We start from the raw sequence: 26,384 nt of genomic DNA on the forward strand, positions 1-26,384 counted from the left end.
GTATGCGTTAACTACGCGAGACGCACTTAAAACGTAAAGGCATGACTTCATTTTAAAGCAGACACTTCAAAAATGTGAAGTGCAAAACTTATAAATGTGGAACTTTTGTGTGAGTATGTTTCAATAATATTTTCTCATAGTGTAAACTTGCATCATACTCATTTGGGAGGGGGTTGAAGCATGCAAACCCGCTCCATATCCATAATGAGCATTTTACTCATCACCGCCAAGATTGACAATTTTGTTGCGGAGATCATAAGTTTTAGTGACGATTATGGGTACTTGTGCGCATAGTGGCCCCCAATACCTCGCCTAGTGCCTCTCCTCCTGACTCTGACCCCTGCCTCGACACCTTTTGCCCCTACCCCTACCCCTTCCATATTGGGCAAGAACTTGTTCATGCTCAACAATTTCTACAATAATTGGATCATTTTGGTCATGGGGAGGGTGATATTGGTCATCATCAGCAAGGTCAAAGAGGGTTATTATCATCATAAAGTAGATGGTCCTCTCCCCATTTTAACCAAAAAATCTATTTTATGGTGGTAGTGTTGTGTTTTGAGTAATGATGCCCTCCACATTTCCGGACTTGGAGGACCTGCTCTTGATTTTGGCTTCTCCTCCACCACCATTTCTATCGGGTTTTCTCTTCCCTATAAAGGCCCAAATCTAAAATAATAGTAAAAATAATAAAGTTCTTACAGATTCGATGAGTTCCAGGAGGACCCCTTCTTCGCTTATCCCGATCGACCAATATGTCCTCAGGAAGGGTAGTCATGGACACAGGTGGATAGCCAGGATCATAAGAGTTGGAGTTCGTGGAGCCCGTGGTGGTGGTCATGTGCAGTGGGGTAGATGGAGGACATTGAAGGGAGAAGCTTTGTTGGTAGGGAGAGTTTGGTAATTTTACAGGATCTTTAGTGAATGGAAAAAGAGAGAGGGGCAAGAGAGGAGAAAACGAAGACAATTATAGGAAGTTAGAGAAGAGAAAGAGAAAAGGGAAGGTGAAGAAGGCAGGTAGAGATGGTATGATTTACATGGTTTGCTTTCCATTTGTCGGTTTAGTTATTTTCTGGTTCACAATGTTTCTGCTTGCGATCCTCTTCATGTGTTCTCAATCGGTATTTTCCTATGTCTAATTATATTTTAAAAAATATTTATAATAAATATCCAAATCACCCAATCACATCAGAAAAACCAATTGAATTTGACTTTTTAATGTCACATCGGATATTTTGACTAATCGAAACAGCTTAAAATTTGTCTTGTGTCTTGTTTGAAACAATTTTAAAATTTGGATACTCAACTAGAAACTTTTGAAAAATGGATGATCGAGTTGAATTGAGTCATTATTCAGTGACCAAAAGTATTATTACCCCCTACATCATACAAGCAAAACCCATAATTTGGAAGACAACAATAGCTTTCCTTTTAATTTTTTAATAATTATATAATTTTTAATACTTATAAAATATTATATTGTCTTAATTATTTATATAGAAATAAATTATTGTTTTATTTATTTTTTTGAATTTTGTAAAATCTTACAATTTTACCATTTGATCAATTTTTTAAATTTTTTAATAATTATATTTTAATTTTTTATTACTTATAAAATATTATATTATGTTAGTTATTTATATAGAAACATTTTAATGTATTATTTATTTTTAAAATTTTGTGGAATCTTACAATTTTACAATTCGTTTGTGTCGGTTTTCCATTGATCTTATACAATATTCCAATTTTGACAACCTTAAAATATCGGTTAATCTGTAAATATAATTGTTTCCCCTTTGTGTCTTAAAACACATCGAGGGACAAGTTCTATTTCCGATTGCAGGAGTATTATAATTATACTATTATACAATATGTATTCTTTGAGTTTGAACAATAAATAGTTTTTCTTTTCTTTTCCTTTTCTCTTTTTTTACTTAATATTAGGTGGGCCGCGGTAATGCCCATCAACTCATTTGGATTCTAGATGGGCTAGAATTCCCCCCTGTCAAAACTGGGCCATAGTGAACCTGCATTGTTTCCTAAGGATTTGGGCTTTTGTTGGGCTTATTTTGAAACTCTAACAACTTCAAGCCTAATGTTTGGATTCAATGCAAACCCGAGTAGAATTAGAAACGTCCACAACACTTGTACCCAAAATCAATATTTACATTTTATATGTATATATTGTATGAGTTTGGCAGTGTGTTCAGTTGCAACGCACCTCACAGTACCATAGTTTTTTATGACACGTCAAACAACTTTTACTTTCCAACTCACCTCACAGCAGCACAGCTTTTTACCTCACAGCACCTCACCACACCTCACAGCACTCCCAAACGCTTATAATATATGTTGAATTGTCCTACGTAATCAAATTATGTCAATTATTTTATTTTAGATTAATGTACAATGTAAACCTTAAGTGATTTTATATTAATATTATTAGTCATCTAATATAACCGTAATTTAGATACGTCAAACACACCTCACAGCACTGCACCGCACCACACTGCACCACAGTTTTAAAAGTGACGCGCTAAACAGTTTTTTACGTTCCAACTCACCTCACAACATCACAGTTTTATAACTCACAGCACCACAGTTTTATGACATGTCGACATGGGATTGTTTAGTGAATATAGACCCTCTGATGGGATGTTTGGCCAATGCATATTTTTTGTGTTAAAAAATGAAGATAGGGTCCCCTAAATCGGATTAGAACTAAACTGCAGGTCCTTTGCTTTGTGTTCATCTCTTATGCAAACCAAACAATAAATATATATATATATATATATCCAAGCAGCCCCCTCAATTATTGATATATATATATATATATCCAAGCAGCCCCTCAATTATTGATTTGTGCAACTGTGTTATATGTGGTGTGATATTTTTACCTGCTTGGAACCCTTCAATGTCGGCATAAATGTTCCAACATGAAATAAAACACACTTCAGTAGGTCTAACAGCTACTTTGCATAATGGACACTCTAACGCTCAAGTTAGTCGCATATCTCTAGTTGTGAGTATTTTCTACGATCAAAGATTCATCCATTTACCTTGTGTTGTCTTTTGACTTGTATAGTGTGCTCTCGTTCCATCAACTTCGGTAATCTTCTCGAGTTAAGGGATTAGTTATCCCCTATTAACTGTCGGTGGATTTGGCTCCCTAACATCTATATGATTGGCCATTTTGGCCGACCTCATTCGTTAATTGTGGGATTTCTATAACTAATCCCATATATTAGTTGTCTTGTGTACGACACGTGTCTCTGCTCTGCTGATCCTGAGGTTGACTATGAGCTATGAGGTTTTATTCCTCTACATTATCATTTCTCACTAGCGAATACTTCTATACATGCTAAAAAATTAATAATACTAATAATATTACAAATTTTTATTAGAAAAACCATAAAATCTCATACAAAAATAATAACCAAAATGATATGTGTCCATAATCTAGGTGGCATGAAGAGAAGTGTGGGAGACCATTTTGTATTAGATGGTCCCCACACTTCTGCTCATACCACCTAGATTATGGACATTTATAAACATCAAAATTATGAACATGTAGTGTTTCAGGAATAATAATTATTATTGTTATAAAAAAACATGATTTATTGAGGGGAAAAAAAAGGTTAGATAGCTAATTGTTTGACATTGAAGCTTATAGACGTAGTTTATAGTTAGGAAATTAAGAGCAAAATAATTTAGAAAATGTGGGTTGAAATTTGAAAAAACTTGAAGATATAAATAAACATACAAAAAACGTGACATTGTTTCGGTCCAAGGGATCAAGAATGAAAACAAAAAGATCATGGAAAACGGTTGATGGTAATGACCAGTTCCTACTACTGTACTACACTCTCTATGTCGGCTGCCGTACATTCACCAGCCAGAATCCACCACGTGTGACTACGCCAAAGGTTTTGGTGGCCGCCCGCCGCAGCTTTGAATTTCTCTCACTCCTTTGAATGTCTATCCACTGTCCGTTTCATTTTTCATTTTCTTGTCCACGTGATGACGATGATTTACGATGGGACCCCCCCGTCTTTCTCCATCCATCCATCCACCTTTCATTTTTCGTTTTTCAGCCAAATAGACAGCGTCCAGAAATCAGTGTACTTTGTGTTTAACAACCAAAACTAAACAAATGTGCGTCACAAGGCTTTCTAGGACCGTAATAGGTCCCACAATGACTCCGTGTCGGCCAGAAATCAATCCTTCACACGTACGTATATAAGAATTCTCATATATGGGCCCCTCCGTTGAATTCCGACCTCTATTTCATCGATAAACTGGTTGGGGAAGGTATGTCTCATCGAGACAAATCGAATGGAATTGTCATTGGCTAGAGGGGATGTCAGAATTGACTGGATCGAGGAGGGGAGGAGTTGGCAGTGCCACGACTTCAACCTCAATTTTCAGCATGGTCTATGCGGTGGTTGGTGGGTAAAGGTTTATCGAGATCGGGAGCTTCGTTTCAATAGGTAAGTCATTCGAAATAGTGGTCTGACAACGAAATTTGATGATGACAATCGTAGGTGATGAAGGTAAGTTAGAATATAATATATTTAGGGAACCCCAAACCTAAACCCTAAATCCTAATTTCTCATTGCTAATTCAAATGTGTCATGCATTTTCAAATTCATGAATGGATCACACAATGATGCAACGCAGCAAGAAAAACTGCAAATGGATCACACACACATCAAATGGATCACACAATTATTATGCAAAGTGGCAACTCCCTGTATTTATCAAGTGGTTTTTTCTTTGAAAAGACACAATTCGCTCACATGCTTAAACCCTTGTCTGAACTGAAAGATTGCTTACTCTCATGAATCTTAGCTTACCCCACAAAAATCATTCATTCACCAAATAATAAAGAAATACGAAGAAGAGAAGCATATATGTAATGTATAATAATTAATTAATTTGATATATCAATTTGGTCATTTTGAATTTTGATAATACATATTCCATGTCTCTCTGGTTCCCTTCATAGATTAACATTTTAGTTGACCATTTGTATGATAGCAATTTGAGACAACCAATTATAGGAAATTAAATAATTTGATGATAATTACTATATTCAATTTACTAGTTTAGAGAAAATTATATCCAATGCATATTTTTGTGTATATATAATTGTTCAATGAGTGGCCTATTTATATAATTGAGGTCAACTACATATAAAGGATATATAATCAACCTAATTGCAATAGAGATAATTATTGATGTTAAGCCTATGATTACGGTAACATAATCAAGACTATGGTTATGTTAATTAACTATAATTATCAAAATAGATCGTGCTAGGGACATGCAGAATGTATGCACACCTAACAATAAGCTGGATGTACGCATACCTATCCTAACAGTAAAAAGCGTTCCAAATTTTCCTATATAAACTCCAACAGCACAATCAAAGAGCACAGGACAATTTGAAGCCACAAACCAAACAACTATCAACACAATTTTTCAAATGGTTAACCATTGCAAAACAGGCCAAAATGGCCTAAAACAACAAGAGGTTGTTGTGGTGATGGTGCCACTCCCTGCACAAGGCCACCTGAACCAGCTCCTCCAACTTTCTCGTCTGGTCTCCTCCTACAACATTCCAGTCCATTACGTTGGCACCACCGAACACGCCTCTCAGGCGAAGCGCCGGGTGCACGGATGGGATCCTCTGGCAGCCACCAACATCTATTTCCACAGCTTCAAAATCCCCCCATGTCAAACACCTTCCCCTGAGGATTCCAATCTATCAAACAGGTTCCCTTCTCACTGGCTTCCTATTTTCAGCGCCTCGTCGAACCTTATTGAGCCCGTGTCGAAGCTTCTACGTGCACTTTCGATCACCTCGAGAAGAGTGATTGTCATCCATGATTCTCTGATGGCATCAGTGGTTCAAGAAGTTGGTGTAATTCCAAATGCAGAGTCATATAATTTCCACAGTGTGTCAGCCTTCACTATTTTCCTGTACATATGGGAACAAATGGAGAAGAAACCAATAGAGTACTCAAATCTATTGATCCCTGAAGACATTCCATCTCTTGAGGGATGTTTCTCTTCAGAGTTTGTTGATTTCATGAAATCTCAATATAAGTACCACAAAAACATTTCAGGCAAAGTTTACAACACTTGCAGAGTCATAGAAGGAGCTTACATGGATTTGCTTGAGAGACAAAGCAAGGACAAAGGGATTAAGCATTGGGCATTAGGACCATTCAACCCAATAAAGTTGAATCCAGATAGGAGAAGATCAAAAAGTAGGCATTACTGCCTTGAATGGCTTGATATACAGGACGTGAATTCAGTGATCTATGTGTCATTTGGGACATCAATATCAATGAGTGAGCAGGAAATTAGGGAACTAGCTATTGGGTTGAGAAGAAGCAAGCAAAAGTTCATTTGGGTTCTTAGAGATGCTGACAAGGAACATGTTTTCAATGGAGATCATGATCTGGGAAGAGCTAAGCTCCCAAAAGGGTATGATGATTCAGTGGAGGGAGTGGGAATTTTGGTGAGAAATTGGGCTCCCCAAGTGGAGATTCTGGCTCACCCTGCTATTGGTGGATTCATGAGTCATTGTGGGTGGAACTCTTGCATGGAAAGTATCACCATGGGAGTACCTATAGCAGCCTGGCCCATGCATTCTGATCAGCCAAGAAACACAGTACTCATTACAAAACTACTCAAAATTGGCATTGTTGTGAAGGACTGGGGGAGAAGAGAGAAGCTTGTGACATCAGAGATTGTCGAAGATTCTGTGAAGATTTTAATGGCTTCAAAAGAAGGGGACGAGATGAGGAAGAGAGCAGCAGAATTGGGCAGCAATGTGCGACGCTCGACAGGCGAAGGCGAGGTTTCTCGTGGGGAATTCGACTCTTTCATTGCTCATATCACAAGGTAGCTCAGTTTACCACACCGACAATTCATCAAACAGTTTCACTGCACTGTCAATAATATTTTTCTTAATGTCATTCTCCATCAACAGTACTATGTATTGTTTAACGAATTAGTATATATGCATGCACTTGAAACAAAAGCACATAGAGAGAGATAAAATTTGTGCGTTTCTTGTCATTTCTCTAAAGCTATAGATAAGTATGCGCACACACACAGAGGCAGATACGCAAGTACACCAGTAAAGCAGCAATTTTTTAAGCCTACAACTGGGAACTGACTCATAAAGACAATTCTGCAAAAGAAAGAAAGAGACAGCACATAATTGGCATGAACCAGTGCCGTGCACAAATTGAAAATTGATGCAAATGGTACCATATCCATTGAAGAGACTAACAAGAAGATACCAAGAAAGGCATACATCTACATGTGGTCCATGTGTGCGAATGTCACCTGACGTTATCTTCCTACGTTATGCAACTCAGGTCTCAATTGGTCCATGAGGATTGCGGGGTTTAAAGAACAGAGGCATAAACAAATCTCATAGCATTTTGGCTACTGCTTGTAATTAACTTGTAACTATGGCTTTAGTTAGTATTCTTACAAATTACAATTTTAAAACTAGTTGGGGATTCAATTATCCAAGAAGATGTTGTGAAGAGGATGAGGTAGGGATGATATTAGAGATCTCAACAACTTGACAGGTCTTCAGTGATGCAAGCCCAGAGTGGTGGTCATCATCACAGGCAGCCATCCACGAGTTTTTTAATCCAAAAACTACCGTGGCTCTGCATTTCATCACCATCAATGGTGGTGATCACAACTACATGCCTGCATTTATAAAACTACTACAGGTCCCCTTAATCCGATATTTTGAAAAACAAGAAACAACAAACCGCCTACAAAGAAACATATGCATGTCATTTTCATTTTTAACTTTATATATATATATATACACACGCACATACAAACATAATCTTGCAAGACTTCAAGCAAAATGACTCGAGACAAAATGGAGCACATCATGAACAGATGCCAAGGACCATTTTGAATTTCATGCAAAATAATCTTATCTACCAAATCAGATGATATGACAGGAGAAGAAGATTCAAGATGTCACATTTTTCTTCAACCACGATTATTGTCCAAATGGCTAAAACTAGGCCCATGAATTATTCTGTACATATCTTTGACACAGGCTTCTTTCTTTAAATTTTGAAATAGACACTTCCCCACGCCAAGGAGCCCATCATCTCCTCCTCTTGTTTCTTTTGGATTTATGTGAGGACAAGACTACTATCTGATCATAATTTGAGAAGAGTCGTGAACCTTTGCCCCACGTAGATACATCAGCTCATGAATCATGAGAGTAACATAGCCACATCATCTCCACCAAAAACATTTCCCCTTACAGCATCTCTTAGAATCCTAATGAACTTTTGCTTGCTTTGCTTTAATCCCTTGGTCTTAGTTTCTGTTCCAAGCAATTCCATGTAAGCTCCCTCCAAAATCCTGCAAGTATTAAAAACAATGCCAATTTGTTTCAAAAAGCATGCACTGAGTAAAAATGAAATTGAGAAACTCCAGAAGATAGCATCCTTCAAGCGAAGGAAGATCTGTACGGATCACATCATTTGACACTATCGTTTCTTCTCCAATTGCGACCAGATAAAAAAATAGTGAGGCTGACAGACAATGGAAAGTGTGCTACTCCACATCTGGAACTGCGCAAGGTTTTGTACCACAGACCCCAATAGAAAGCCAAGGCCAATAATAACTCTTCTCCATTTGATTGAAAGCATGCATAGAAGCTTTGACACATGCTTGCAAACCTTCAGTGAAAAGATAACAAGGGAACAGGTTTAGGGGTAACTGTAACTAAGTCATCCAAAAACTGTAACTTACCATTCTTGGATGTTGAGTTACGCAAGATAGTTCTAAGTGAACTTGTACTTGAGAATAATTTTAACTTTTTTTTTGATAAGCATTGAGAATCATTTAACTAAACAACTATAGAAGAGCGCGAACTTTCATTAAGGGCAAAGCAACTTGGCTGTGGCTACTCATATTAAATTTCCATTTCTGTGAAGCTTATAGTAATGAAGTGCTCTTAATAGGATATGCCCTGTGACTTTAAAATCCAAATTGGATGGTGTCAGATTATTCGAGCGTATTCTATATTATATAAGAGTAAAATTTAAGTCATGAAGCTTATGTTTTAAAGCGAGTAAATATGCTGTGAGCGACCAGCTCAATAGAGCAACTTTACCACTGCCTTAAGGATTGGATTGCCTTCACAAATGAGGGCATCTGTGCGTATAAATGCTTGGTTGCCTAATTGGAGCACTTAAAAGAGTCTCAAATGCTTCCCTGGGCAAAGAGCCAAAGATACTATCTTATTGTCAGAGCCAAAAAGTTTCAAAATAAATAATTTGGAAAAAATGTGCCCATACTTGAGAGTTACATTTCTATAATCTTTTTAACTATCTCTCATCACTTTTTCATTCATGCACAAGAGGGACGTGTGGAGTGTTGTCTGTCCATCCTAATACATGAAATTATAGGCATAAACAAGTCCACACTTTGAAAATTCCATCTAAGATGCCAAATTGTTTTTAATTTAGAGATTAAAAAAAAAAAAAAAGAGTCATACCTCAATGCTTACAATCCCGGAGAGTTATTGCAATTTCATGCAACTGCGAGCATGCAATGACTTCAGGTAATCCTCTAGTAATTTTTCCATGCTCCATTAGTATGAAATTGCAGCCATCCAAAAATCAAGGTAAAACAGGAAGCTCAACCTCATCAAAGGAGAAAAAACTGATCCGTCCATGCTCAATGTCACAGAATTTCAAAGGGATGCCATTACATTGTTTTTCAAGGACTTGTATTTCAGCTTTCGAAGGTGGAGAGCCACTAAAAGACAGAGACATATTATAAATGATACAGCAAGAAGTGTAAATCATCATACCTTCACTTTCGAAAATGAAAAGAGCCACCAGAAGCACAAGATTACATATTGCATCCACTTATTCACTTCAGGAAGTCAAAATACAGAAATGAGAATGTCCATACAGTAATTAATAATACATGCGTCAAATAGTGGGCATAATGCTTTCTTGGAACTCCTCTTCTCAGCAGAGAATACAAAGCTGTATGAGTTTCGGTCAAATGCAGCTGCCCTTTCTCACAAAGAATGTTATAATAATGTTTAGTTGAGAATGAAAAATGCTTTCTTCTCTATGGGTAGAACTTCACTAAAACTAATTTCAACATACCATGCAGAAGTTTTATAATGAGAACTGGCAACAGAGAAATCATGAGCACAATAGCAAGGGGATTTTAGATCTTAATTCATTGATAGCATGAAGAAAGACAAACCTCCAATTTCTTTTTTCTTCTTGATTCCTTAATGCCAGGCAGAAGCATCTCATGTCAGAAAACACAAACAAACTTCTACGTCTACTACTCTACATTACCAGAAACATATAGAAAATATCTAACTTCATTTCTACACTATATTTGTTCGATTTCTCTGAAAATCTTAAAACAACCCAAACGCTGGTAGGAGCACAAGACCACCAGACATTTCCTTGCAAACACAACATTTAACACTCAAATTCTCATAAAATTGTTAAATAAAAAATATCCACAACATTCAATCAAACGTCAATGACCGCAAAAGTGAGTTACCATCATATCATTACCTTGCTAAGCAAAGCACAAAGCTTGGATCGCCTGGAGCAGATTTTCTAAACCTGCTGTTTGGATGGTATACATCAAAAGATGGCCTCAAACTTTCATTGACCCGCATATTACTGAACAATTCAACAATTGAATCCTCCTCTTTCAAAGAATGAGACGCTGAGGTGCTCTTAGAGCTCCTAAATGTCCAAGGTACACCATGCCGCCCAACAATGTAACCAAGTGACTTCAATTGCTTGTAAACCTGGAAAAAATCATAGCAGCATCCAATGTTTCCCTCTGCAACCTTTTCATAGATATCTTTTAGGGTTAAACAAGTATCAGAATCATCTACAAGACGCATTGCCCCAATTTCAGCCAGAAACCTGACAAAAGCAAAATCAGTAAGCCAAAATCAATGAAAACAATAGCTTCAAACAAAGATATACGGATGCAAATTTTCACCACCTACAATGTCTCTTCAAGGAAGCAGTAAGTCCGGCCACCACGCACTATTCCTGTAGTTGTCCACATCTTACCCTTCTTTTCCAGAACCTCAGCCACTCGCATCTTCTGATTCCAACGTGCCTTGGAAACATCTCTCCTTCAACAATAATAAAATTATGGATTCGAAGAACAAAATAATAATAATAATAATATTTTTCCCTTTCTTTACCTGAATTGAAGCTTGGATGGACAACCGGAACCTGATGTGTAATAGAGATCGTCATCGTCGCATACGTCATTTGTGTCTCGAAAATTGACCTCGCCGTCGCTAATTTCTTCTCCCGAGGAACGTTCCCAGTGGTCCTGCGCCTCCATTGTTTAGATATTTAGCCTGAAGTCGATTACAGAGAATCCGATCCAACATGCCAGAGTTTCTCGGGATTTTCTTGACCAAGAGCTAGCCTATGGATCAGATATCGATATTGGAGATCAGGCCCACCACTTCTTCTTTCCTTGTATGATTCGGCTGCTCTTTGGTTAAGCCCAGGCCCAAGCCCAATATTTTTATTATTTTGATTGACCCGGCATTTTGTTTTTCGGGGTTCGAGAAATTGAACATAAAGCCAAATTATTTGTTTAAATTAGGGAATTCAATATTCTTCTCCATAACAAAATAAAAACAGATAGCAGAATATTAGAGTGCAAGAGTTCACATCTCAGCCACCAATTAAAGTGGTGAAGACAATATGTATTATTAGATTTCGAATCCCCCTCCCGTTAAAAAAATAAAAAGAGTAAAGTGATAAAGACGATGTATATTATTAGGGTTCGAATCCACTCCCCGTTAAAAAAAATAAAAAAAGCGTAGGGGTCGAATCCCGTTAAAGAAGAAAAAGAAAAGAAAAGAAAGAGTGAAAGACTTCAGTTACTTAATAGGTATCAAGATATGAAAAATCTTTTAAAAGCCATGTTTTTCCTGTTCAATTCGACTAATAGCAACACAAGGACACATCAGTTCGATTAAAAAAAACAAAAGAAATAACACAATAATTCAAAGCCTGAAATAACACAATAATTTCCTTCTCATGTAGAATTAGTACACATTGTATCCCGAAATGAAAAATATTGACAGAAGCTCACAAGAAAGAGCGGCGAAATTCGGAGCAGTTAACTTCTGCAGATACATTTCTTCTCTTTATGTTCTGTCGCTAACAAATTAGTCATCACCATTAGATTGAAAACATTCCAATCGTTTTCTTAACAAAACTGCCACTAGTCTTCAAGCAGCTTCGCATGTAAAAAACTTCACTTCATCATAAGTCTTCGAGCAGCTTCACAAACTTCGAGCAACCTTTTCGTACAAATCACGAGGCCAATTCATGTTCATGTTGTTTGCAAGGAATTGCGCAATCTGCCAAAGCACGGGAGGGGAAGAAAATAAAAACACTATCACAAATCAAAAACAGCTTCATCAAAGATAGCTGAATCGAATTCAAAAGGTTTCAAATCAATATCCCAGGAATCACCAACCAAAATATGGATACTTAATCAATGAGCTGAATATGATACTAGATATTCATTCCCACAGCAAATTCATAACCAAAGAAAACAGAGATTACTTAACAAATAACAAACATGATCACTCATACTTTGCAAATTACTGATTACTCTTAAAGTAAACAATGACTAATCCTGCATTCTAGCTGGTGATATACAATGAATTTCCAAACAAAGAGCGCCACTCCAGGCATTATTCTTCGCTTAACCCATTGGGCTCTGTATGGCTTTGCGTTTTCTTATAAAAAGTTAGTATTAAATTTTTCTCTTAAAAGAATGGGATTCCATGGAGTAATGAAAACAATAGTTCAGTGAAGCCCCCATATCAAAAGATTGAACATTAGGTAACATCTCTACATGGTACATAAAGCATACCTTTGCCCTCATGGAACGCAGAGATCCATCAGAATCTGCTACAGTGTCCAGACAAGTAAGAGCAACCTTCAGGAGATCTGGCACGCAGGCTTGGACATAAGGAGATAAATTCTGAAGGACATCGGCATTGACATTTGGCGCTCGTGGATCTAAGGGAAGAAAAGGAAGCTTGGCAACCTCCCTTAGAGCATCTACATGATTCCCTATCCTCGCTAACTTGTGGACAGTCAATATAGCCTCAAGCTGTCTCAACACAGTTTGTTGCTCCATAACATTCTCTCTCTCCTGAGGACTGCAAGTCATGTTTGAGAGGGCTCAAAAGTTAGGAAACTGAGTAAAAAGATAATTCATATAATTTAAAGAATTAGACCTACCAATTACAACCACGAAATAAAGGAAACCCAGAAGTACAAACAAGAGTGCAACATAGGAATCCACACAATATGCACATCAACTGCTGAGTACAAATATCATAATATAAAATGTCATTTTAACAAAATTCCTGACATTTTAGGATTCATTAATCTAAGGGCAACCCCCCAAATTCAGATCAGAACAAAATTACCTCAAGGAGTCAAGATACCAGCACCAAAAGAGAAGAAACCAACTTCAACATAGCCAATACAGAATCTTTAGACGTAAATATATGTATGTACACATAGATTGGTGAAAGTACAACTCATAAATATAGAAGGTAAGAGTTCCAAAAGTGATTAATTTTTTTTTTTTTATCAATCTTAGTCGGTGAATTCACAGAAGTATAACTTGCAAACTAGTTAAGTCTGAAATTGAGTTACTTCAGGTGTGCTAACAATTTAACTCATCCGCTGTTCATAACTTCTAATCATAATTCGCCGGCCCCCACCTCAATCATAAACCATAGAATTCAAAACGTAGTCCAAATGTGAATTGCTAAAGTCATGCCAAACAAAACTTTCTGCTACATGCGACCATCAATAAATGACCAAAATGGAAGCCACATTGTTGCCAAAACCATACACCATGATCAAAAGGAAGAAAAAAGGAAATGAAGCAGCATCCTCACCTGACTTCAGGATAATATTTGTATGTCTCCAAAATCTCATTTCCGGAATGAATGAGGCCAGCCATACGACTCTCACCATCCAATCTACCTCTTGAGAGAGCACAAATTGCTTCAGAGAGACATTTATTAATCGTATTTAGTGCCAATGAAAATGCTCCAATCCTCTTCTGAATCTCTATAGACTGAATTTCAATGAACAGATGTAAGATAAAAGAACAATTGGAAAACAAAATGTTAATCCCAATAACAAAAAAGAGAAAACAGAAAGTAGTTTAAAGAACATTATAATATAAAAAGTAACGTACAAATTACAAAATGTGAATAGCGGAAAGGGTGGATAAGAAAGGTGGAAGGTGGATATAAAAGCTCAAAAAAGAGAGAAGATGAAGAAGAAAGTATGAGTAAAAGATAACGTACACAAACTGAAAATAAAAGAACTAGAATGAGCAATATTGAGTAATAATTGTTCTTTTGAATGTTAAAAAGACAATACCAGCAAGAGTTATCTTCATTATGATATAGCTGAGATGTCAATTAAGGTGTCCAAAAGTAACCATAGACCCAGACATAACCACCTCAAGTGAAGAAGCAACTTGTTATCTATCATAACCAACTAGAAGAAACCCGATCAAAAAATATGAAACTCTACCCGGATCATCAGCTCTCTCTCTCTCTGTTGTTTTTTATTTTATTTTTTCCTCTCACTCTCATTTGTTGTCTTTTTAAGCCCAGCCAAATGACAATGGAAGAAAGTTAATATTTAGATACTACACCTGAAGCCTTCCTAGACAATGAAAGAAAGTGGGTATTTAGATACTACACCTGAAGCCTTCCTAGACATTGCATCAAAACATAAAGCAAGGTACAGGCGTACAGCTATAAAAGTTGCATGTTCTTTTCACCCAAAATTTGCAAACTTCTTCTTTTTCTTTTTTTTTTTTGGGCAAAATTATCAAACTTAATATTTCAAGAAGGCAAGACAGAAACATTACTTTGTCATAGAGGCCAGCTTCCTCGCATTGCCGGGCAGCTTCAAGCAGAAATTGTTGTCTTTCTCTATAATCAGTCAAAAAGCGTCCCAACTCCCCTTCCTCTCCAGTACCTCTTGGTCCAAGTAAGAGATAAATTCCACCATCCCGTAACAACAACTCAGTAAGAAGTTGCATCAGCATCGAATTTCTCTGCCTTTGCTGATCCACATTACCTCTCCCAACCCAAGACAAATGGCCACCACCCACAGCAGCAGCAGCTTGCGCATAATATTCTAATGCCATTGAGAGATTTCCATGACGAAGGTATGCAGAGCCATACTGCCTTATAATACTAGATACCTCTGCATAAGCATCCATCACCCCTACCTTTTGTCCAGCCCCAGAACCTTCAGAAAGAACCCCATGATCGGCAAGAACAATTGATATGTGGGCCGCATCAATGTCATATCCTTCATCTCTAGCTTCCTTAGACAGATGTAGAATAGCCGGAAGCAACTGAATACTTAAAAGCAAGACATATGGGTATACCAGAGGATCCTTTCCATTTTTCGTGTAATATGATGGCTCAAATTTATTTAAGTAGACCTGCAAATCATCCAGACTGTATGGCACCAGGTCATTCAAGACCACAGATGACGATGCTCCACTTGGATAGTCCCTTACAGCAGACAATTTGAACCATAGGAAATCCTCTATAGTATTGAAAAGCGTAGGCGAATCTCTTAGAAGGCGATCAATATGCCTTCGAGAACCGGATATTATAGCATAAAGTAACAGTTTTTTCTTGTCGTATGATGCTCGACCCACACGATCTCCCATTCTCAACATTTTCTCACATTCTTCAGAAGCTGCAGCTCCAATCTCCGCAGGTACCATACCTCCAGTGTTAATCCACTCTGTGAGCTGTCAAAGGGAAGAATGTCAAAAGGTTGGCCATAAAGTGCTAAATTAAAGCGGTGAAAAATTAATACCAGATGAGCAAACTGCTGTGATGCACGGGATGATAGTGCAACATTTCTGGCTTCTTCATAATACCCAGTTCTCAAGCAAAAGTAAATCTGTTACAGGCAAAAAGGATAAAGCATGAGCCAGCATTATCGTAAACGAGTATAGTTAGTCTAATAGCAATGAAAGAAACTCTTTTAGAGAGAGAGAACTCATGAAGATTGTGCCAAAACAGACCCAAGTTCTCAAAATGATGGAAGCAAATCGAAGCAAAATACAAACCCTCCACTCATGCAAGATAATCACCAAGGATTATTAGTTGGAAACTGTCAATATATTTTTACAATGTAAAAGGATGACAATGACATTGATGCTATAACATGGATAAGTCTTAGAAACATGACAAACTATAGGACTCACATGATACCATTCTACTAGCTGATATAAATTCACCCATCAAAATTGATACAAAAGTCTACAAATTAAACTAACTGATTCTTGGTTAAGCAACATTTGAGATCAAAGTTTAAATATATAATAAAAAAAATTGCAACAATGTAGAAGAAATAAAGAAACTTTCCCAACCAAACATTGTAATCAACATCAAATTAAGGAAGGACCTGCTGGAAATGCAAGTGAATGTACCATCCAATACCTGCTGCCAAGTAGTGTCAACTGGAGGCTGCCTGCGAGCATCGCCAGCATCAAAATCTAAAACACCATAATCTCTTAAACGTATCTGAACAAACAAATTCAATAACAAACAGTCTAATTTAGAATCTACGAATGATAACATATCATTTTGAACACATTGTAAAGCAATATGCAAACAAACCCGAAGAAACGCGCGAACTCTTTGTAAATTTCCAACAGCACCACCAAGGGCAGCCTACATTAATATCATGAATAACCATAAGAGATAAGTGCCAATAAATCCAAGCCCAGTAGCAATATGTTTCTTTTACTAGGAAAAAAAAAACACTGAAATGGAGTAAGGACAAACTATTTGCAGAAGCAAATAGAGAGACAGTTTTCCCTAAGATTTCAAGGAACAAAACAAGCAGCAGTAACCAGACAAATACTAGACAGAGTAAACAGCAGCACAAACTGTTTACAGAAGCAAATTAGAAAAGCAGATTTTTCAAATTTTAAACTTAAGGCAATATAATTCATAAGGACTAGGAAACCACAAATTTAGGTACAAAAGAAGTAGCAGCAAGCGACCAAATACAAAAAGTAAACATTATAAGCAAATTCCAAAACTAAGTTCAATCTGTTTGGATGGCCACCCCTGGGTGCCCTGCAATATACTTGGTATTCATTAAAAATATGCAGTGAAACATTGGAAAGAGAAGAAATATTTTTTCCGAATATGGAAAGCGAAAGAAATATAACATAATATGGAAGTGAGAGTACCTGTGCAGGATGACTTTGTATTGTATCCATAATATATTTCTCATGTCCCCACTCAAGGTGGCGCCTGGCACCGATTATTAGTGACATTTTCCTTGAAACACCCCTTTGTATAGTTGAATCCTCACCAATCAATGTCTGTCAAAAATTACTTGAATCACAAGGAGAAGTATAATAAATCCACCAGAGTTTGTTGACGATAAACTAAGCAGATCATGAGAAAGCGCACCTGAATGAGGTGCCATATCTTCTGCATATTAACGGATTTTCCACCAGATGCTTCTGGGCCCAAAGTTTCATATGCACTCTTGAAAGCTGTAGCAGGCTGCTTGAATGGTGCAAAACAAATTATGAAAGCAAACTTAAACATAGATTTGAAAGAACCACGAGTAAGATACTGAGAAACACAGGTTCTTCCAATTACTCAATTAGACAATAACAATAACTAGTAAGGTGATATAGCAACAATTCTTTTGAAAAACCTAGTTCGCTATCAAACATATATAGTGGATTACAAAGAAGTCGCCTGCTTTACTAAGATCCAGAAATAGTTCTCAGTAAAATAACCAACTTTACCTTGAATGGTAAACCACGCTCCCTAGAGTTATTAAGATTCTTCACTACTTCACCATATGCTGAAGCTTTTTTCTCGATAATTGGCTTGTTATTAGCAAGAGGAACAATCTCCATTCCAGAGGGACCTGAAGAAACTTGATGGCTTGAAGCCACAGATGCTACTTGACCAGGAAGAGTACCCACAGCACTCGCATCAGTCATATTCGTCCTGGGTAACGTCGCAATCCGGCTCAAGCTTTGAAGAAAGTCACGTTTTTCCTTTTGCCAATCCTCCTGCCAATATGAAGCTCTTCTCATCATTTCAGGACAAATGCACATTGATTAGAGGACATTAACACAGTCAGCTTATTTTCCTTTATTTATTTTCCCCTCCAAGCTGGTTGTTTGTGGTCATTGCTAGTACTCCAGAATCAATTGACCTAGTTTAGATGGTTTTCCATGGCATTTTCGTGCCCCCAAAAGCTTATTACAATAAACCAAACCACACCACCCCACCACAAGAGCCTTCAGCAAAAAAAAATATACTTCCCTTAAGTCGGCAGGATACTATTTTGGTGATGATTTAAAGGCAAGCAAACTAATAAACCAAGTCTATCATATGTAGCAAAAATATATACACAAACTGAGTGTGGGAAGAGAAAGAAGCCAAGACAAAATTTACATAGGCATTCAACAATGTTATCGAAAGCCCCTTGGAAAACAATTAAGCGCTATAGAGACATACTAAACAAACAAGTTCATGAATCATGAGAGAGTGAAACTAATTACATTGGTAGAACTACGAAAACAGGGTAGAAGAATTCAGTGCTGAAGAAGTTTAATTGCAGAGGATCATATTGTGTCGGATTTTGCTTTGCTTACAGCTCCAACAATCAAGAAGGAGTTAAAAGGAGTTAAAAGAAATGGAAGTAGCTAATAAAGTACGAAACTAAAAGTTAAAGTTAAAGTAACATACTGGAGACAAATACCTCTGAAGAACGAGACAATTAAATGCCACTAATTAACAGGGCAGACTTACCTCCATAACTTTCATCATATGATCATTAAAACTTTTGATGTTATCCTTCTGAGCTTCTTGGATGGCTGACACAATTGCCATTTCATGAACCTGTACCAGTAACATTGAAAACAACAATGAGGAATTTACCCTTTTTCTTCTTAATTCTTATTTCAATAGACAGCAAAAGATGCCACTTCAAATTAGAAATCAATCAGCTTAAAAGGAATTCTGAACCATAGTTGAGAATGTGATATATTTGTTTGTTTTGGATGAGAACAAATAAATAAAGAAGGCGTACAAACTTGATCGCAGAGTGATGACGATCTTCAATTGCCCACAATTTTATGAGATCATACCATCAAGAGAGCAGAGGGAGGAGGTAGAAGTAAGATTGAAATGCCTTTAATAATTCATATAAATTCAAAATTCAAACCCCATCATTGGAATAATTTGAGCTTCAACATTTGAATAAAAAAGAACCATTAACAATCACTGAAGAGTATGAAGTATGAACTCTTGCACAAGTTGCATCTCTGTTTCTTGTCAGTTTGTTCTAGTTTCACAGATACGTATTAATACTTTCCTATAAATACGCAATTGGTAATGTGGCATCACTAGACCCAATTGGCACAACATGGTTATGCAACGAAGGAGTAATAAAAAGCCAAAAGTTACCAAAAATTTGTAATAATAGAAGAAAAAATCATACCACGTTTGAGTTCTACTGTTCTAGTGATTATTACCTGTTGCAGATACTCTTCAACGGTTGTCGCCTCAGCAGGGAAAACATCATCAAAAGTAGTCTTCAGGTGTCAAAAATGAAATTAAATGTTAACAGATCAAAAGTTCACTAACATTGGAAAGGAAGGATAAACTTAAGCGAGAGAAAGCCAGGAATTTTAAAGAAGCTAGACAAAATCTATGTTTAAAATGACAAACGAATTAAATATAGTACAAGAGAAAATAAAACGTTTTGACACCTAACAAAATTAAAGTTTAATTCAGACTACAATTCGATAATGGAATATGCTTCAATAAGCTTTTCCATTCTATGTCCACGTACTTTTTTCAGTTATTTGTCTCCCGAATCAAATACTTGACATGTATTGCCTTTGTCTGGGATTACGTGAACCAAATAAAAGAGGATAGTATAGTGTTTAATACAATGAACAGATGTGTGGTCAACAAGATAACAACACCCTAGAACTCGAGAATTTTTTACCTTCAATTCAAATGACTTTAGATCCCTTGCAAGCTGCTCAGCATTTAACCCTTCACGAGCAAGAAGCCTGTAGAGTATGATTTATCAAACAAAACAAAATGAACTAAAAGTATAACATTTAAAATTGCTTCACCAAAAGACTTAGTTATGGCAATTTGATGGGCAAAAAAACTTAATGAAACAATTATAGATCACAATCTTGTTAGTAGAGAATTTCCAAGTTTTCAAATTTTCTCTTCTTCTTTTTTTTTTTTTTTGAAATTAACTAGCACAGAGAGAATTGAGGAAGAACTTGCAAACATAAAATATAAGAACGCATTAAAAATCATGAATTCCCCAATCAAATTTCTAAAATGACGAAAATTGAGAGGGTAATCCCAGGAGGACCTTGTTGCAGCAATAGACTGAGAAGGCGCCTCTGTTCTCAATGTTCTAGCCTTAAGCTTCTTGGACAATGCTTCCAACTGATCTAAGTTCCTCTGAGACAGATGCAGATTACAGGAAATGAACTTGGGAACCCAGAGAAACAGAAGGCACGAGTGCAAACACAAAGACAGTTCTATGCTTGGCAGAACGTCTTTTAAAAATAAAAAATGGCAAAATAATTTCTACGAACGCTGTTGATTTATATAGAAAAGAAATCAAGCTACACAAACTAAGTTCTTCAAAATAAAAAATACCAGACATACTTTTTTCCGGGGGGATTCTTTAGAAACCGTAATAAAATCTTCTAAGGGGGCACCAAGTGACAGCAACCCAAAGAACAGTCACAGTACAGATAAATGACACAGTCTAAGAAGTTCCTAGAAGAGTCATTCATCCAAAATTTTAAAAGTGCCAAGCCAATTATCCCATAAAGATACCAAAAGAAGCTTTTACCAATATATTGCAAGAGGGTAAAACATGTGCAAGACTAATGTTGAATTACATATAATAATTTTCTTTACTTGACGTCTTTTCCTCATACTTGTTATCAACTAAGCAATCAATTAGTCAGTAGCACTTCCAAGCAACTAACCCAGACATTAATATAGATTCATACTTTCTCTTCATTGTAAAATAAAACTAGTCCAATATCTTTTATTCCAAGCATTCTTTCTTGACAATTGGTAGCCAAAGTATATAATAAAAAAAAATCGAGGAATAAGCTTGAATAAACTCCTTGTCAAGAACCTGAAATTCTAACTATAACTTTCTCCTCAAAAATACAATTCTGTAAATGTAACTTTCCAGTATCTGACCACTACAAAAAGACAAAACATAAAATGCTTGCAATTTAGCTTTTCATTTCTCTGCCCAATATTCTGTTTCGAGAAAACCAAAAAAATCAGCATAGAAGAACCTATGCCAGGTTAGATAAAAAAATCCCCCCCCCCCCAACCCGGACAAATAAAAAGTTTCTTTCCCGAAATCTTAGATAGTTCGTCTCCTCGTTCACTACTTCGCACCTCTCAGAAGCAAAGAATAGTTTTAATTCGGCTACCTATTTTCTCGAGACTCAAGAGACCGAGATTACACGACAGTACAGATTGTACTTTTTTCACTTTTAGGTTTCTCGCGTTTACTGGGGAACAAAAGGAAAATACAGAGAGAGTAGAGCTGTAGAGGATACCTGGAGAGGAGGGAACTGAGCAGAAGGAGCAGCTTGTTCTAGAAGCTTTGTGGAAGAGTGGAGCAGATCGGTCCAGTTACGCTCACTCGCCATTTTTTTTCTCTGGTTCGGAGAGTAAAGGGAGAGGGAAAAAGGGTTTTGGAATTTATAAAGCCCTAATTTTGAAAATGCTATTAATAATTTAATATTTGTAAAGCCTATACCAGACCCAGCTACAACTAAACGGTTGCGGTTCCGGTTCCGGTTCCGGTTCGGATCTAGATATAGCCAAGCTAAACAAAATTTAAAATGTTCGGGTTGGAGAAACTCATCCAAGAGTTTTGTCTATCGCAAAATTCAATTCATACCACATTTGATCACTGAAACATAACCTGTGTTTTTATTTTCTACACTAATGGTGCGTTTGGTAAGAGGGTAATGGGGTGTAATAGTTACAAGAGTAATTAAATTTTAAGTTTACTTGTGTTTGTTATGTCAGTATAACTTTTACACCTGTAATAAATTTTAGTAATTGAACTTATTTTTTACACATAAAGTTTACTAGTGGGGGACCTGGGTAATAAAAAGTAATGAGAAGTTTTACTCCAATCTACCCCTTTAAATAAAAAATTCTAAAAGCTCATAGGTTATATATACATATATATATATATATACACACAGACACACACATATATATACACACACACAATCACATATGCACTGTCTGTATGTATATACACACACATATATATATATACATACACACATATGTACTGTCTGTGTGTATATATATACATATATATATATACACATATGCACTATCTGTGTGTACATATACATATATATATATATACACACACACACACATATAAATATATACATATGCACTGTCTGTGCATGTGTGTATTATAGATATACATACATATTTTATATAAATATAAATATAAATATATACATATTATATATATATATATATATAAATAAATAATGTCGGGCTTGGGTAGGGCTCGGGCTGAGCCAAAATTGGCCTGGCTTCGGGTTGGGCTGACCCAAAAAATGGAGTCCATGTCCGCCCAAGGGGTCGGGCAGGGCCGAGCTCGGACCTAGGCCCGCCGGCCAAATGATGACCCCTACTCTTGTGTTACGTCTTTGTCATGGATTTGAATGTTATCAGATTATTTTGTTGAAATTGTTAACAATTGTTATTATATATATATATGTCTGGCTGTGTGTGTATATACATGCGTATGTATCTATATTTTTAAAATTTTGGTACATGATAGTCGTAACAATAAAAAACATAATCTCACTTTTTTCTAGTTTGGTTCATTACAATAATAACAAACAAGGGTAATGGTATTACACTAGTAATGTATAGTCGTAACAAACAAGAGTAATGAATACTTGGGTAAATTTTACCCTTCTTTACCAAACAAGGGTAACACTTATTCTCCATAATTATTATTACCCTTGTAACATTTACATGAGTAACAAATTATACCCTCAAATTATTACCCTCTTACCAAACGCACCCTAATAGTCAAAACATGTCAATTTGGTAATCTTAAGTTTAAAATTTTGCCAAAGTGATAATTCGAGTAGAATTTCACTCTTTTGGGTAGTCAATTCGCTTATGTGACAGGTCGGCCAAAATAAAAAATGTAACAGGGCAACCCCATAAAAGTGTACCAAGTCCCATAGGCCCGTAAGAAAAATATACTCTCTCCTTCTCACTCTTAACTTTATTTGTGTCTTTCACTGTTTCTCTGTCTAGGATTTTGATCCCTAATTCTTTATCAACATTTTGATCGAGCTCATTACACATTGAAGACAATAAAAAATTTCATGATTCAGTTTGAGTTTTCACTTTGATTTTTGCTTAAAAGCATGTTAGGTACGTTTTACATTCTATGTGTGTTCAAATTTTAAATAATTATCTTGTATGTTTCAAATAATATAGTTATTAGAAATCATTATTAATGATGTTATAATAAATTATTTTCATTATATGAAAATTCGTGGACAATAATTGCGATAAATAAATATGTAATACTTTATCACTTCAAACTATTAGTAGTACTTATATTCATACTATATAACTAACTCAAAAAAATTTCCAAAGATGCTGCCTCGTGACCCTAATTGCTTAGTTGTACTGTACTCCAAGTGAATTAGAATCCTGGATCCCACTGAGAAGAGAATCGAGAGATGGCTAAGCGTAGTTGGACGTAACTTAGGATTGAGTTTAGGGGAAATTAGGGGAAAGGACAATATGGTAGTTATATATTCAATGAATGACAAAGTGGAAAAAAAACATTAGAAAAAAATGCATTTGTATTGTGTTGACAAAAATACCCCTAAAGATATCTCTAAAATCCATATTTAGAGTCACACATGTGATGTCATTCTTCTTCCTCCTTTTTTTACTCCCTCTCTTCTTCTTCCCTCATGTCGACCACTGGAATTGGCCGTCCGATCAACGTTTTCGACGAACAAACTATCGAAATAAAGCTCTAGGTCAGCTCTATCAAAGCCCAATCATCATTGGTCATCTATTATCACTTGATTTACCAAAAAAGCCTCTTGAAATCACGGCCACCATTTGAAAAAGAGTTAGATCCGGCCAATACGGCCAACTCCGATAACCATCGACGCCGCCAATCAACTCCACGGATCAAAGCGCATCACCTTTGAGGTTTTATTGTTTTTTCGAACTCTTTTTTTCTTCTGAAATATGATTTGATTATGTAGATAATATATCTGTTTCGGATATGTTCTTATATATTATCTGTTTTGGAACTTCAAACAGATAACATTTCATTAAAGACAGATAACATTTTAACAAGACATTATGATAGATATCAAATTAATCGAAACAGATAACATATCACCTGCAGTCTGCAGCCGGAATCAAAACAAAAAAAGACACGAAAAATCACCACATAAATTGTAGAAAATAATGATGTGATGACAGATCGAAAGAAAACTACAAGTATGGTGGTGAGTATGATCAGATCTAGAAATTCAAACACCGAGAATATCCAAAATCAACAGGATCGCAATGTGAATCATTATAGAAATTCAAAATTGGTGCAATATTCATATTAGAAAATCAATTTCATGAAGAAATTTGGAAAGAAAAATATTCCCTACAGTTATAGTCATGAAAGAGGAGCTTTCGTAAGTGAGAGATGAATTTATGTAAACTTTATAATTAATTTTTAAAATTTAAATAATTAAATTGAGGTTATTTTAGTAATTTAAAAAATTAGGATAAGAATTTGTCCTTTTTGGAATATTAGTTTAAAGTACATGAATTTTATGAAATAAGACTTTTAAGAATATTCTTATTGAAACAAAACTATCTCATGAAGAACTTATATTTAATTTTTCCTTGAATTTATTGCTAAATATGACTCAGAAAAAGTAGCGTGTGACTCGGGAGAATTGTGCAGGACTCAACGTGATTGACTAGATGAAATTAGAACACTCATATTTCTCTATGGTGAATAAAATTATAAAAAAAAAAAGAAAAACTCGTGTCTCTCTCTGCCACCAACGAACTGATTTCGAGACAGAAAAATCAGACCAACGTGGCAGAGCACTAGCACGCCGAAGTACACGTGTCACGTTCTGATCGCCACCGAACAACCGTCACCCATACATATAAAGGATAAACCTCACCCGAATCACATTATCGAGGGAGAAAACACGCCATGTCTTCCCTTCAATCGCACAAACCACTACCGTGGGAGGTCCTGTCTCTGGTGGCACAGCACCTTGACCCCCGAACCCTCGCCGTAGCCTCCTGCGTGTCCAAGTCATGGTCAATTGGAATGTCCATGGACCACCTCTGGCAACCCATTTGCACCACCGACTACCCTTCACTCTTAATACTCAAAATCACTGACCCATCACTCCCTTATCGCCGCTTATACTCTCTAGGCCTCACTGCCGCCAAACGACACCGTCGGACACAACAACCACCCCTCCTTTCCCTAAACGACATCGTATTCACCGTCTGTTTGTCCACCAAGAGGAGGACTATTCTCAACGTAGCAAAACCGTGTAGCCAACTAAAGCGTGACCAAAACGGTGTGTTTCGATTCGATATCGTTCATTTAAATGAAGAGTGTCTATCACTGACCGATGTGGGATTTAAAGAAATGCAGATAACGTGGAACGTGGTTTTGAAAGGGTGGAGAGGGGTTTTTACTATGATGGATTGTGATCAGGGGAAATTGAGCTTTGGTCTGGCGGCTGAGGGATGGTTCTCGGAGGAGCTTCCGCCGCCGGGGTGTTGCTCGGGAGACACCTCTAGTGGGGTTGTGGCGGACTTGAAAATTGGGGTTAGTGGGAGAAGAGGAAATGGTGAAGTTGTGGTGGAGAGAGTTAGTGTGGGGATTATGAGCATAGTGAGTTGGAGATATGTGAGTGTTGATGATGGGCTTAGGTACTTGCAACATTTTCTTGTACCATCTCCCTTGTAATATTTTCTCATCTTTTGTTTCTTCTTGCTTCAATGAAGTTCATATACTAAAGCTTTTGCCTTTCTTGCTTTTTCTTGATCAGTGACTACGATGGGAATAGAGATGCAGGAAATAGGATTTTGAATGACTAAACTG

General features: G+C 36.6%; 4 protein-coding genes across 5 annotated transcripts; 2 read left to right on the plus strand and 2 right to left on the minus strand.

Moving 5' to 3' along the window:
• Window positions 1-5,413: 5,413 nt before the first annotated feature.
• Window positions 5,414-7,102, plus strand: LOC119993655 (zeatin O-glucosyltransferase-like). Its single transcript, XM_038840861.1, has one exon. The coding sequence runs from the start codon at window positions 5,489-5,491 to the stop codon at window positions 6,917-6,919; it is 1,431 nt and encodes a 476-aa protein (XP_038696789.1). The 5' UTR covers window positions 5,414-5,488; the 3' UTR covers window positions 6,920-7,102.
• An 835-nt stretch (window positions 7,103-7,937) lies between these two features.
• LOC119993666 lies at window positions 7,938-11,470 on the minus strand. Of its 2 annotated transcripts, none has more exons than XM_038840874.1 (5): window positions 11,273-11,470; window positions 11,069-11,200; window positions 10,620-10,982; window positions 9,566-9,828; window positions 7,938-8,424 (listed from the first exon to the last, which is right to left on the minus strand). In XM_038840874.1, exons 1-4 carry the CDS (start codon window positions 11,416-11,418, stop codon window positions 9,690-9,692), a joined length of 780 nt encoding a protein of 259 aa, XP_038696802.1. In that variant the 5' UTR covers window positions 11,419-11,470; the 3' UTR covers window positions 7,938-8,424; window positions 9,566-9,689. The 2 variants fall into 2 exon arrangements, with proteins under 2 accessions (XP_038696802.1, XP_038696810.1); XM_038840882.1 differs by having other exon boundaries at window positions 7,938-8,744.
• Window positions 11,471-12,082: 612 nt separating this feature from the next.
• On the minus strand, window positions 12,083-21,909 carry LOC119995271 (nuclear pore complex protein NUP93A). Its single transcript, XM_038841732.1, has 15 exons — window positions 21,781-21,909; window positions 20,556-20,647; window positions 20,169-20,235; window positions 19,690-19,749; window positions 18,965-19,054; window positions 17,947-18,219; window positions 17,600-17,695; window positions 17,374-17,508; window positions 16,793-16,846; window positions 16,613-16,696; window positions 15,984-16,070; window positions 15,013-15,915; window positions 14,021-14,202; window positions 12,976-13,267; window positions 12,083-12,454 (listed from the first exon to the last, which is right to left on the minus strand). Exons 1-15 carry the CDS (start codon window positions 21,871-21,873, stop codon window positions 12,377-12,379), a joined length of 2,586 nt encoding a protein of 861 aa, XP_038697660.1. The 5' UTR covers window positions 21,874-21,909; the 3' UTR covers window positions 12,083-12,376.
• A 3,330-nt stretch (window positions 21,910-25,239) lies between these two features.
• On the plus strand, window positions 25,240-26,249 carry LOC119984939 (probable F-box protein At5g04010). The gene has a single exon (XM_038829065.1). The coding sequence runs from the start codon at window positions 25,476-25,478 to the stop codon at window positions 26,247-26,249; it is 774 nt and encodes a 257-aa protein (XP_038684993.1). The 5' UTR covers window positions 25,240-25,475.
• Window positions 26,250-26,384: the final 135 nt, after the last annotated feature.

This window comes from Tripterygium wilfordii, chromosome 3 (assembly GCF_013401445.1).
Source record: "Tripterygium wilfordii isolate XIE 37 chromosome 3, ASM1340144v1, whole genome shotgun sequence".
Lineage (NCBI taxonomy): Eukaryota > Viridiplantae > Streptophyta > Magnoliopsida > Celastrales > Celastraceae > Tripterygium > Tripterygium wilfordii.